This window comes from Tenrec ecaudatus, chromosome 6 (assembly GCF_050624435.1).
Source record: "Tenrec ecaudatus isolate mTenEca1 chromosome 6, mTenEca1.hap1, whole genome shotgun sequence".
NCBI classification, from domain to species: Eukaryota; Metazoa; Chordata; class Mammalia; order Afrosoricida; family Tenrecidae; genus Tenrec; species Tenrec ecaudatus.
In genome coordinates this window covers 67,154,487-67,169,190 of record NC_134535.1, presented here as the reverse complement: position 1 = coordinate 67,169,190, position 14,704 = coordinate 67,154,487, and the positions used below count along the sequence as shown (strand labels likewise).

At 41.3% G+C, this 14,704-nt stretch overlaps 1 protein-coding gene across 2 annotated transcripts in view; it reads left to right on the top strand.

Moving 5' to 3' along the window:
• SRGAP1 (SLIT-ROBO Rho GTPase activating protein 1) overlaps positions 1-14,704 on the top strand; it is a 315,127-nt gene that overhangs the window by 194,080 nt on the left and 106,343 nt on the right. For both annotated transcript variants that reach the window (XM_075551344.1, XM_075551343.1), the window contains exon 4: positions 6,771-6,833. In XM_075551344.1, coding sequence (XP_075407459.1) covers positions 6,771-6,833 — 63 coding nt within the window. The remainder of the gene's footprint in view (positions 1-6,770; positions 6,834-14,704) is intronic.

Sequence of the window (14,704 nt, the reverse complement as noted above, 5' to 3'; positions counted from 1 at the left end):
TGAATTAAGGGAATCTTTTTTGGGGGGTGGGGGTGGCGGGGAAATCTTTTATTATAAAGACTGATTCCTTAGATAATGCAAACAAGTTAATATGCCCAGTTGTAAGCCCACAAGTGTCTCAGAAGGAAGTCCTGGCCATCTAGAGCCCCATTCTACTTTGGGGTCACCATGAGTCAGATTTGCCTAGACAGCAACTGTTTAGTCCCACCCCTTCTTTTTTAAAAATTAATATTATAAATACATATGAACAGAAGCTGTAGAACTTGAAAGTGCATACTGGAAAGTTAGACCTGACCCTTTGAAGTCTAAATTTACATCCCAAACTTTCCAAGTATAAGACACTAAATTCAATTGAAACCTTCTCATTAAATATTTAATCCATTTTTCCTCTTTCTTTCTCTCTCCTACTCAGACTCTGTGAAAGAGCTATCAGAATAGATTTACTTAAAAACAAAACAAAACCCTGAAGAGGCCCTCTGAATGGGTTATTTAATGCAACCACAGGGGTGGCTTGATTGATTGATCTGTGTGCTCACATGTGATGTATTCGTGGCTTTCTTTGTTCTAAGTTTCAGGGAGGTCCTAGCCTCCTTCTGGGAGGTTTCCAGGAGCAAACTTGAAGAAGGCCTTCAGGAATAAGGCCCCAAGTCAGAGCCCACCTACCGTACCACTGATTGTAGAGTGCATCTTAGGAGAAGTGTTTTGGCGAAGCTGACTTCTCTATAAAACTCTGATAACCTGGTAAAAGCTAGGCCTTCCTCTGCTGTAGAGTCTATTCATCCCACAAACATATGCCCATCCCTACAATGTAGCAGGTACCAAACCTGACCAGATAACCAGTTATCAATCATGGCATTCTCATGTGTGCCTGGGTAGAACTGTGCAACCTAGACTTGTTGTGCCTGTGGCCTTTCAGATGATGATCGCAAGGCCCTTCTTGCCAGGGTGCTTCTGAGGGGCTTTGCACTGCCAGCATCGTGCTTAGAGGCCAAGTGCTTAGTCTTGTATGACACCCTGAGAGTCAGTCCTGGGGATGCAAAGATGATGGAGGACAAGGTCTCTGCTATTATGGAAATTGCCACCAAAGGCACGTGGTAAGCGTACTGACAATAATGGGAGCATGAGCTTAACACTGGGCCAGGTTTTGTGTTGAGTTTAATACAAACCATCGCAGTAGAACACTGTGACTTAGAAAGCATCGACATCCCCACTTGCCATTGAGAAAACAGGCATCGCATCGTAACATTGTTTATCCTTGTGCACAAGATGGAAAATGTGAACACAGGCATTTCGACTTTATGGAGTTTGAACTTTTAACCACTACATTATATAGCTTAGGGATTGTGACGAATAAATTCAAGGTCAAATCACAGGGGAAGAGGGTCTTGCTAATAGAATGATCAAGTCGGTTTTTCAGGAAGTGCAGCCAGAGTGCCCGTAAGAGGAGTGGCAGCTGGACTTCCTCTCTCTCTCCAACGTTGGACATGTTTTCAGGAGAGACCAGTCCCTGTGGAGGTCATCATATCTAGTTAAGTAAAAGGTCAGCAAAAAAGAAGAAGACCTTCTAGGAGACCGATTGACAAAAGTGCCTTCCCTGATGAGTTCAAATGTCACAAGGTTCATGGGTGTGGCACAGGACCAGGCAACCTTTTGTTCTGTTGTGTTTGAAGTCCTTCTGATCCGGAGTTGACTTGACAGTGCCTGACAGCAGTAACCGGACTTGCAATGATGTATGATTCTTTAGCTATACAGGATTACGGTCTTCTTGGTAATTATTGAAATTGTTTTACATAGTTTTACTGCCTGTGCCACTTGCAAAATAATAGTACTTAACTGTAAAATTAATGCTCATTACAAATATTTTAAAACTTGAAAAGGGAGGGCCTAACTTTTACTCCAGTATATGAGGCAAAGCTAGAAGGAAGGTTCACAGAGTAGTGACTAAGGATGTACAGGACTGTACCAGGCAAAGATAAGAAGGGAGGAAAAGGCCTAGAAAAAGAAGCACAGAGATGTGAAAACAGGTACTTCAAGTTCACAGTCCAGGACCAGTCCAACAAACAGGGCTAGAGATTTGCTGAGGGTTAAGTAGACCAATCAGGTTGTTGATTGGGTCCCAGTGTCAACTCTGATACAGAGCAGAACTCTTCCACAGGCTTTTCCTGGTGGTAATCTTTATGAAAGCAGATTGCCAGGCCTTGGCTTCCCTGATGCTGCTGGGTGGGTTTGAACCTCCAACCTTTTGCTTATCAGCTCAGAACAAACTGTTTGCACCATGCAGGACCTTTGAACTTACATAGGCTGATTTTAACAGCTGGGTGCGGTGGGGTGGGGTGGGGTGGTTTCTCTTTCCAGCTGTATACTTGAAGCAGGAATTATAGCCACTAATTGCATAGAAAAGGCTTTATTTAAACATATATTGTTTCATAGAGTTCTCTTTTTCTTTCATACAAAAAGAACATTGTTTACTTTCCCTAGAATCAGTATCACTTTTTCCTACTTAGCATTTCCAAAGGTCTACCCTCACTGTTTATACATTGTCAATAGATTTCAATCCCCAGGCAGATATTTAGCCTATTGACTTTTCATGGACCGTTGACAATTGTGATATATTCTAATTGGAGGATTTTGGTACATTAACTGCGTATGCCAGTGTACTAACTGTGCCAGTGGGTGTGTTTTGACTTAAAGACTTTTTTCCTGTGGGGGTGGGGGTGTGAGAGGATGAAAGGGTGAGTAGAGAGAGGTATTTAGAATAGAGGGCTGATTTTCACTTTTACTAGAAAAAAATAGAAACATGTTTAAAGTGAGGAGTGGTGTAGCTTGAAGTGGCCCTTTCCATATGGTGTAACTGTTACACTGTAACCTGAGGGGGTCTTTTCCTTGTTTCCCCTGCCCTGAGGCCGGGGCCATTCAGGCCTATCACTACGCTGCAACATTCAGAATAAACCAAAACACTTGCTGTCATTGAGTCAATTCTGCCTCATAGCAACCCTATTCCACAGACAATTGCCCCCCTTGGATCCCCTGGTCTGTAATCTATAGAGCTACCTACCAAAATTTTCTCCCCAGGAGCAGCTGGAGGGTTTGAACCATTTGCCTTTCACTTTGCAGCTGTTTCACCTCTGAGACATCCGGCTCCTCTTTACCTTTTAGTCAGGCATAGTTACTTGTGCCCATCAGTCATCTAGTGTTTCTCAAAGTATCATAATGCTTAAAGGTTCTCTAACAGACTTTGCAGACCAAAGGAATGGGTGTGGGAAGATGCCAATTAATTTCTAGGTTATCGAATCAATTTTGGAGCTTTGGAGGTGATTCAAAGTGAGTAAATAAATAGTCAGGACCTTTGATGATGTATTATGAGGATAGCTGCCTGCCTGAAAGGGCCACCCCACCAACTTCCCACAAACCGGACATTCACCACTCTACATGAGCTGTGCATATTCTTCATGTTGGATTGAGGATGCACCCATTTCCTGATGATGCCCATTAATCGGTGGCACTAGTAGCAGGTGCTATACTAGAAGATGGAATGTAGGAAGGTATAGGGCATGTGTTTGTTCACGGATGTAAGCAATGCTGGAACATATTAGTAGGTGGTCTTTGGACATCAGTCCCCTAGAAGAAACTCAAGACCAGGGCAGGGCAGCGGGGAACATGAAAATAAAGGCAACTGCTCTGTAGCCAGTGCTTCCTCTGTGAAAGCAATGGGATCAAGTGCTGTGACTGAAAAGGAACATGGTGGTGCCGTGGTTAAAGCATTGCCCTGCTAATCGTGATGACAGCTTTCATACAGAGGGCAGCCTGGGAAAGCCTCTGGGCAGTTTGACTCTGCTGTGGGTTGGTCCTCTGTGCATTGAGATTCACTCAGTGGCAATGGGTTTGTTTCGAAGAGATTAAAAGAAAGGAAAAATATGTTTTGAACTTCTCATTCAGAGGGGTTGGCATCCCCCAGCTGTGCCTGGGCGAGGATAGTAATTACAACATTTGTGGCACATTGGCTCTGTCAGCTAAGTGCAAGGTAGCTATGTCTCCAGTGCCTTCAGTAGGGTGACAGTCTTCTGTCTACAGAGCAGCAGACAGAGGCCTGAGCAGATCCAGAGATTTTGAAGCCACAAATCCAGGCATGATAACTTAACTCCGGTCCTTGCTTTTTGTTTTGTTTTGGTGTTTTGTTTGTTTGTTTGTTTTTTGGTGGTGTGGAGGTCCTTGCTTTTAAGCACTATGCTATCCTACATCTCAGGCCATCTTTATGTGCACCCATTTCAGGGCCTCTGGAGAAAAGCGAAAGAAAAATGTAACTGTATGCTTGGCTGAAGGCAGTCCATCTGGGATGCCAGAGCCCTACCTCATTACCAGAAAGTTTGTAAAATGTGGAACAAAGATTCTTGCTTTTTCTGACATGTTTGGCCTCGGATAGCTTAGGAGTAGAGGAAGGGGCTTGTAACCCCAAACCCAAGGGTCTGTAATCAGAAACTACATATTCTTACATTAGGACTAATTATACCTAGCGGGGTTTGTTTTGATTTGTTCTAGAATCTTAGCTAAGAATATTTTCTTTGGGGCTCTGCTGCCTGAACCATGGGTTGCTAGGCAAAGTTTTGTGGTGGCCTTTGGCCCCATTAAAGTGTGCTGAATTGGTGGTCTGGATCTTTGGCTGAAATCTAATATTAAAATAACCTTACACTAAAGACCTAGGCAATGCATATGAGCTGGGGAAATACATTTCATTTGGCTTCACTTCACTCACGTGTGGCTCTCCTTTCACCCTTGAGTGATGTTGAACCCACACCTCCATTTATCGAAGATGTGAAAAGATAGGGTCCCAAATTCTATTTAGGGATATTTTTAGAAGCTGTCAGAGCTGGTTACACAGCAGCACTGTTCTCACTCAAAGCCCAGTGACAAATGCTGCTTATGAATTTGAGTTTTGCAAAGCTCAGGTACTACTCAGATGTCATCTTGTTTTAACTTTAGCCACATTGTTTGAACTTCTATGAATCTTTACTTTGTCATTTTGGGCCATTTTTGAGGCCTGACCCAGCGACCTTGTGTGTGCAGAGCAACTGTTGATTCACCGGGGTCGTGGCATTTTCTGCATTGTAGGCTGTGGCCCTACTAGCTTCTCAGCAGCGGTGAGCCAGCAACCTTCAGCAAATGTGACAATGACTCCATAGTTTCCGCTTGTTGACAGGTTCATTCTGCAAGGGTCTTTTGGAAGCTTTCTGTGTGCTCAAGCAGAACCAAAACTAGGGTGAGAGTGAATGGCTCCTTCTATTCCACATCATTAAGCACCTCACTTGCCTCACCCTAGCCCTGGCCCTGTGTTCAAACACCATGCCGGACACTGGGGTTGCCAAGATGATTGAAACACAGCCCTTACCCACAACACCGACAGTCCAGTGGGCAACACATAAATTCAACAGTGGGAGTTGTTTTTATTGTCTCAAATTATTGTAATTTAAGCCATGTGAGAATGGCATGTTAGCAGAAGAGAGACGTCCATGGAGAACGAACTTCATGCTTGGTCATGAGAGTCAGTGAAAGAAGAGGAAGGTCCTCAGTGAGATGGATGATGACACAATGGCTGCAGCAGTGGGCTCGAACCTAACAATTGCAAGGATGGCGCCAGTCTTGGCAGTATTTTGTCCTGTAGTACATTGCTATTGGGTCAGAGCCCCACCAACTCCACAGTGCCCCATGACAGCGTAGTTTTTTCCTGTTGTCTGTTTTTGACTACCTAATAAACTCAAAAGTGAAAGAAAAGCTTGGAAATATTTTATTTAAAATATTATAAACTTTGCCTATATAAATAAACATATCCACACTCACACACAAGAGTGCTATAAGACATGGAAAAATGGAATGAAAAGAGAGAGGAATTTTTCCACTAGCTTTTAAAAATCTAACGACAGTTGGTCCTCTGTCAAACTCTCAGCATTAGCCTAGGGTCAGGTTCTTTAAATACTGTTGGTGAGCAGCTGTCTCGAAGAGTGAAACTTGGATTTTGTCTTCACTAAATGATGGTAATAATAATAATACAGGGGTAACGCCATGTGGACCTAAGTGGACTTACCCTCTCATGACTTTCAAAGTGACTCCTTCACATTAAATCAAATCGTTAAGTTGAAAATGAGTCATGTTCTATTTTGACTTTTAACTTAGCTTTTTAAGACTCATACTATAAAATTCCTGTGTGGTGATACAGAGGTAGTAGATGGGATGTTCGAGTTAATCTTTTTTTTTTTTTAACAATCACTTTATTGTGGGGCACTTACAACTCTTATAACAGTCCATAAATCAGTTGTACCAAGCATAATTGTACATATGCTGCCATCATTCTTTTTTAGATAGTTACTTTCTATTGAGCCCCTGGTCTCAGCTCCTCTCCCCTCTCCTCCCCCCGCCCCGCTGTGAACCCTTGATAAATTATAAATTACTCAAGTTGATGTTTCATCCTCCAACTTAACTTCTGAGCAAGCACAATGATTTGTCATCCTTTTTCTTAATGAAGTCTGATTTGGATGATAAGAAGCCCTTTCAGACTGTCTGTTTATTTGCTTTGGTATGTAGTGACTGTCAGTGTATATCATCTAGGACTGACAAGGGCCAGTGAGTTGAAGACGTTAATTTATATCTGGGCTGTGCTGGCCTTGCCCCCCCTGTGCTATGTACATTCTTCCAGTTTCAGTTGGTAGGCGTTAAGATAAATAATTTAGAAACAGCCTTCTATTTAAAAATAAATACTCTTAATTTCTTCTTAATTACAGAGTAAAGAGATTGCATTCCAACTTCATGAGGATTTAATGAAGGTTCTTAATGAGCTTTATACGGTAAGCACATAATCCTTTCTTCTGTTGCAAGAATCCTGATTTGTAAAGTCACTGCTCTTATGAGAACATATCCCATGTCTGTACTGATGGTCGCCTCTGGTTTAGATCCGAGCCACATGGATAAATGCATCTATTAGATTGCCTTGCCTACCCTCCCAATTTGAGGAGATCTGCTTTCAAAATTGTAGGTGTGCCAGTATTTACATGTTTTCAATAGGTTGTATCATATGTTAACTTGTCAGATATGAAATTCCAGAATATTTTGTTTCAAATTGTTGTTAGCTTTTTTCTAGGACTTGAACAATTGAGAATTGCTCTATTCTGGTACTTTATTTCTTTTTCTTTCCATTCAGTTAAATTAATGACAAAATGTCATGTTAAATTTGCATATATTTGTAGTACCTATTTTTGCTTTTTAGTAATAATTTACTTTTCTCAGCTTAAGTTTTATTTAGGATATAAAGTTTCATCTTAAGAAATGAATTGCTTTAAAACTACTTTGTTTTCTAAAAAAAAGAAAAGAAAAGAACCCCCACCCAAACTAATAACATTGCATATAGAAATTAGCTATATGGGGAGTTTTTATTTTAAAAGAGAAAATAACATAATAAAGAATGAGCAATATTCATTTGACCACTTCTCTGTTTGTCTGTTGGCTGTGGTGAACTGTATGTTCCTGTGATTCTGGAAGCTGAGCCACTGGTGTTTCAATTAGAAGTAAAAGGAATAGACTGTTAGCTTCTGAGGGCTGAACGGTAGCACACTGTCAGACATAGTGCCGGAGGTGAGCCCCTCGGGCTGGAAGGTGTTTACAATACAAGTGGGGGAGAACTGCCTCATCACTGGAGTAAAGGGCCTTCATTTACTGATGGGGGTAAAAATGAGAACAGCTACGCACATCCATCAGTAATTGGAACATGGAATGTACAAAATATGAATCTAGGAAATCAGAAGTCATAGCAAATTAAATGGAACACATAAAAATCAATATCCTAGGCATGAGTGAACTGAAATGAATTGGTATTGGCCATTTTGAGTCAGACTACCATAGGTTTACTGTGCTAAGAATGAGCAATCAAGGAGAATTTTGTTGCTTTTGTTGTCAAAAAGAATATTTCAACATTTATCTTGAAGTGTAACCCTGCCTGTGATAGAATAATACTAATACATCTATAAGGAAGTCCACTTAATACAAACCATTATTCTAATTTATGCACCAACCACTAAAGCTAGTATTGGACAAGTGTGAAATTAATCAAATATGCAATCGAGATGCATTGAAAATTATTGGTAATTGGAATGCATAAATTGGAAGTAAGAATAGTAGTGAGAAAATATGACCTTGATAGAAACAAAGTTGGAAATTTAATTATAGGATTTTGTAAGACCAGTGCCTTTTTTTATTACAAACATCTTCTTTTTAACAACATAAATGCCAACTACCCATGTTCTTCACCAGATGGAATATGCAAGAATCAAATGGTCTATAGCTCTGAGAAGAGATGACCAAAAATCCAAACTCACTGCCATTGAGCCAATTCTGACTCATAAACACCTTAAGAAAAGGGTTGAACTGTCTTTATGGATATCCGAGTTTATAACTCTTTATGGGACTAGAAAGCCTCATCTTTTCTCTTGGAGAGGCTGGTGGTTTTGAACTGCTGACCTTGTGGTTAGCAGCTCAATTCATAATCACTATGCCACCAAGGAAAGCTTACTAGCGTTAGCCTAGTATGTAACAAATCATCAATTGTTTATGTGCAAGTTCAGATTGAAGCTGGAGAAAATTAAAACAATCCATGAGAACCAAAATAAAACCTTGGATAGATCCCACCTGAATTTAGAGACTATCTCAAGAACAAATGTAATTCATTGGTCACTAACTGCCAAAGACCTGTTGAGTTGTAGAATGACATCACAAATAACTTGTTTGAAGAAAACTTAACATTGTTGAAAAGACAAGGAAAAATATAAGGCAAAAGAACCTGTCAGAAGAAACACTAAAACTTGCTTTTGAACATAGAGTAGCTAAAGCAAATAGAAGAACTAATGAAGTAAGAGTTGAATAGACAATATCAAAGGCCAGCCTGAGATGACAAAGTAAAATATTATAATGAAATGTATAAAGATCTGGTGGAGTAAGGAAACCCAAACAGAAGATCATGATAAGCATTATCTCAAGCTGAAAGAATTTAAAACAAAGCATAGAGTTATAATTTTGAAGGGTTCCTTGGACAAAGTATTTAATGATAGAGGAAATATCAGAAGAAGGTAAAGGGAATACACATTCATTGTATTCACCAATATTAACTATGTCAAGTGGTACCATATAATCAAAAGCCAGTGATGCTGAAAAAGGAAGAACTCCGCACCGCTGATGCAGCACTGGAAGCCCTCACTTCTCTGTGCAAAGGTTTTTAGAAGGCAGCTACTTAGCCATTTTTGTACCCATTCCAAAGAAAGGTGATTCAGTAAAATTCAGAAATTATCAAACTATTATTAATATCACATGCAAGTAAAATTATACTGAAGAGAATTTAAAAACAAGTACAGTGGTACATTGTTAAGACCTGCCAAAAATTCCCACCAGAATCAGAAGAGGACATGCATGTAGGATATCATTGCTGGTATTGTATGGATCTTGGGTAAAAGCAGAGAATACCAGCAAAATGTTTAGTTGTGTTCTATTGACTATACAAAGTATTTGACTGTGTGGATCATAACAAACTGTGGATAACATTGAGAAGAATGGGAATTCCAGAACACTTCAATGTGCTCAAATGTACATAACAGTCATTCAAGCAGAACAGAAGAATACTTCATGGTTTAAAATCAGGAAAAGCATGTATAATGAATCCTTTCGCCACACTTACTCAATCTGTATGGTAAACAAATAACCCAAGAAGCCAGATTATATAAAGAAAAACATGACATCAGGATTGAAGGAAGGTTTACTAACAATCTTTGATATGCTGATGATACAACCTTGCTTATTAAAAGTGATGGAGGGACATAAAGCACTTGTTTAATATTCAAAGACTGCAGTCTTCCATGTAGACTGTACTCAATGTAAAGAAGAACAAAGTCCTCACAACTGGATAACTCCATTATGATAAATTTAGAAAAAACTGAAGTCAAGGATTTCATTGATCACCAATTAATGTTCATGGATGCTCATGGAAGCAGCAGTCAAGAGCTGACGCAATGGCCAATCTGCTGCACAAGATCTTTTAACACTTAAAGGACAGAGGGCTACATTGAGAACTGAGGGCAACTTACCCAAGCCATGGTATTCCCAATTGCCTCATAAGCTTGTGAAAGTTGGACATTGAATAAAGAATCCACAGAAGAATTGATGCATTTGAATGATGGCTGGCATAGAATATTGAAAGTACTGTGGAATGCCAGAAGAATAAACACACCTATCTTGGAAGAAGTACAACCAGAATGCTCCTTAGGAGTAAGGATGGCGGAACTTTGTCTCACATACTTTGGACATGTTATCAGCAGAAACTAGTCCCTGGAGAAGGACATTATGCTTGGTGTGTTAGTTGCCTGATCTGGTGTAATATTTTGAGGATTAAGACTGTAGGGGTGGAGTCTAGCCTGTCAGTCAGGATATAGCTAATGAGAACTCTGTGTGGGCATAGACTTCTCCTGAGAATTCTGGGAACTGCTGGGATTTCCTCCTTGGAGGTGAGAGACAGACTCTCTCTGGCCTCACTCCCTGGGAGACATGGCAGCTGACAAGACACTTGGAACTACCCTAGTGCCCTGAGCTGGAGAAGCCACATGGGCCTACCCTGATGTAACCAGACTTCTAGAGTCGGAGAAGCCACAAAGAGACCACTGCCCGTACTGAGATGCTTACAACACCACTGGATCCAAACTTTCTACCCACTGGACTCTGATCATCCTGCATTCAGCATCATTGCATGTGTTCCGTGAGTCTGAAGAGGACGTTATAGAATTATATCAGACATATGGGCTAATATCAGACTTAAGGACTTGGACTGGACTGTATTGAGATGCTATCTTAATGTACAATTATCCTTTATATAAAACTATCTTATACACGGATGAGTTTCTATGGATTTGTTTCTCTAGTACTACGTATGTCACCAAAAAGGACAAACACCTACAAAAAATAGATCAGCACATTGGCTACAGCAATGGGCTCTCACATAACAACAATTGTGAGGATGGCACAGAACCAAGCAGTGTTTCATTTGGTTGTACAGAGTGTCTCTGAGTCACAACCAACTTGATGGCACCTAACAAAAACAATAACTAACATAGATATTGACATGCTTATTGTACAAAATTACTTGGGATATTTTTTCGAGTAAATTAAACCTGGTAATTAATGAAATATGTTCCTTTATACAAACTATTTGTTACTAAGAGGCTGTGAATAAAAGGTATGATTAATAAATTATGAATTAATAAATTTTAATGTTCCATGGACACTTGCTAATTAAAGGACCTATAATATTAAATTTTTATTGAAAGAATGATAGTTTTTTAAAATCATTTTATTGGGGGCTCGTACAACTCTTAGCATAATCCATACATATATCCATTGTGTCAAGCACATTTGTACATTTGTTGCCATCGTTCTCAAAACACTTTCTTTCTACTTGAGCCTTGGTATCAGCCCTCATTTTTCCCCTCCCTCCCTCACAAACTCTTGACAATTTATGAATTACTATTTTTTCATGTCTTACACTATCCGATGTCTCCCTTCACCCACTTTTCTGTTGTCCACCCCCCAGGGAGGGGGTTATATGTAGATCATTGTGATTGGTTCCCCCTTTCTCCCCCACCTTTCCCTTCCCCTCCTGGTATCTCTACTCTCATTATTTATCCTGAGGAGATCATCCATCCTGGATTCCCTGTGTTTCCAGCTCGTATTGTAGCAGTGTACATGCTCTGGTCTAGCCAGATTTGTAAGGTAGAATTGGGATCATGATAGTGGGGGTGGAAGCATGTATGTTTCATCTGTGCTATACTGCACCCTGACTGGCTCGTCTCCTCCCTGTGACCCTTATAAGGGGATGAGCAACTTTTAATTTTTTGTGGGTTTTTTTTGACATTTTCCTTAGAAATGATTACATTTAGTTTATTTTTTTAATTTTAACAATTTATTAGGGGCTCATACAATTCTTATCACAGTTCATACATATACATACATCAATTGTATAAAGCACATCCATACATTCCCTGCCCCAATCATTCTCAAGGCATTTGCTCTCCACTTAAGCCCCTTGCATCAGGTCCTCTTTTTTTTTCCCCTCCCTCCCCTTTCCCCCCTCCCTCATGTGCCCTTGGTAATTTATACCTCGTTATTTTGTCATATCTTGCCCTATCCGGAGTCTCCCTTCCCCCCTTCTCTGCTGTCCCTCTCCCAGGGAAGAGGTCACATGTGGATCCTTGTAATCAGTTCCCCCTTTCCAACCCACTCACCCTCCACTCTCCCAGCATTGTCCCCTCACACCCTTGGTCCTGAAGGTATCATCCACCCTGGATTCCCTGTACCTCCAGCCCTCATATGTACCAGTGTACAGCCTCTGTCCTATCCAGCCCTGCAAGGTAGAATTCGGATCATGGTAGTTGGGGGGAGGAAGCATCCAGGATCTGGGGGAAAGCTGTGTTCTTCATCGGTACTACCTCGCACCCTAATTAACCCATCTCCTCTCCTAAACCCCTCTATGAGGGGATCTCCATTGGCCGACACTTGGGCCTTGGGTCTCCACTCTGCACTTCCCCCTTCATTTAATATGGTATATATATACATAGACACATATATACACATACATACACACACTTATATCGTTGTTTGTTTGTTTTTTTGCATGATGCCTTATACCTGGTCCCTTGGCACCTCGTGATCGCACTGGCCGGTGTGCTTCTTCCATGTGGGCTTTTTTGCTTCTGAGCTTGATGGCCGCTTGTTTATCTTCAAGCCTTTAAGACCCCAGACACTATCTCTTTTGATAGCCGGGCACCATCAGCTTTCTTCACCGCATTTGCTTATGCACCCATTTGTCTTCAACGATCCTATCATGGAGGTGTGCAGTCAATGATATGATTTTTTGTTCTTTGATGCCTGGTAACTGATCCCTTTGGGACCACTTGATCACACAGGCTGGTGTGTTCTTCCATGTGGACTTTGTTGCTTCTGAGCTAGATGGCCGCTTGTTTATCTTCAAGCCTTTAAGACCCCAGTCACTATCTCTTTTGATAGCCGGGCACCATCAGCTTTCTTCACCACATTTACTTGTTCACCCACTTTGGCTCCAGCCGTTGTGTCGGGAGAGTGAGCATCATAGAGTTCCAATTTAATAAAAGAAGGTATTCATGCATTGAGGGAGTGTTTGAGTAGAGGCCCAAGGTCCTTCTGCCACCTTAATACTTGACCTATAAATATAGACACATAGATCTATTTCCCCATCCTCCTATATATATTTGCATGTACATGTCTTTGTCTAGACCTCCATGAATGCCCTTTGACTCCTAGCTCTTTCCTCCATCTCCCTTGACTTTCCTCCTGCCCTACTACCATGCTTCATCGCCACCTGGGCTAGAGTATACCTCTTCTCTAAGCAACCTTACCCTTGATCATTTCCCACCATGCCTGCCACTCCCCCGTCACTACCATTTGGGGTCCCATGTTTTTCCCTTGTCCCTGGGTTTGTTAACACTACTTCCTTACCCCCCCTACCCCCCCACCCCAAGTCCCCCCGGAACTGTCGGTCCCGTTGTTTTTCCTCCAGATAGTTCATCCAGCCTGTCCTATTCAGACAGACCTGTGGAGTCACTAACATGCACGAAAATAAGACAGAGGAAAACAAAGCAACAGTATACAACCAGACAACAAAACAACAAAAACAAACCACTGACAAAGAACAGAACAAAACAGTTCACAAGAGAAAAGCTTGTAGTTAGTTCAGGGATCGTTTGCTGGCCCTTAGGAGCGTTTTCCAGTCCAGTCTGTTGGGGCACCACGCCCTGGCCCCAAAGTCCACTTTCAGCATTCCCTGGGGACCTTGCCACTCCATTCCCTTGCTGTTCCGCTGCACTCCCCCAGTGATTTGCCTCGGTGTGGTGGGATCAGGTCAGGTGCAATTAATTTTTTGTGTTTTTATATCACATGTTTCTACCCCAGTGCTTGTGAATTGAGTACCGGTTTCTATGGGTTTGATAGGAGCCCTTCTAGGGTAACAGTAAACTTGGCTGCTTATTGAACGATTGGCTGTCCAGACTGACCCAGCCATGTTGCCAGACGAAAGCCCTGGCAATCTGTTCCCATTAAGATGACAGCCTAGGACACCCTATGGGGCAGGCATTTAGCAACCAGTGTCTCCTCTGGAAACACGTACTGTTACGCAGGCTTGGCACTTAAAAGCCTTGTTTGATAGGGTCACACTCATAGAAGAAATACTGGATTGAGTTAAGTTTTAGATGATCAAGCCCAATCGCTGGGATCTGTTCATTTCTTATAACCTAAAATAGCAACTATTCCCAAGGAACCTTGAGCTGAGTTTAGAATATACAAGGTTCAATGAGCACTGGCCTCTCATACCACCAAAGAAGAACAAATGAGAGTCTGTGTCCTCTTGAAAGAAATGATACTTTCCCTGTGGCTTCTCGGGCATGGACATTAGTTTACCGAGGGCTTCATGAACAAGAGCCTGCGGATAGTGGTCTGAACCTAGTAATAGTTAAAGCAACATTGGCAGACATAACTTGATCACTGAATATGAGAATAGTTCATAGAATGTTATGAGACTTTATTCTCAACATGGGATGTGTACAGTGAACTTTCTCTTAGATTGGCTTAGCCAGGGGTCTTCAAACTGCGGCCCGCG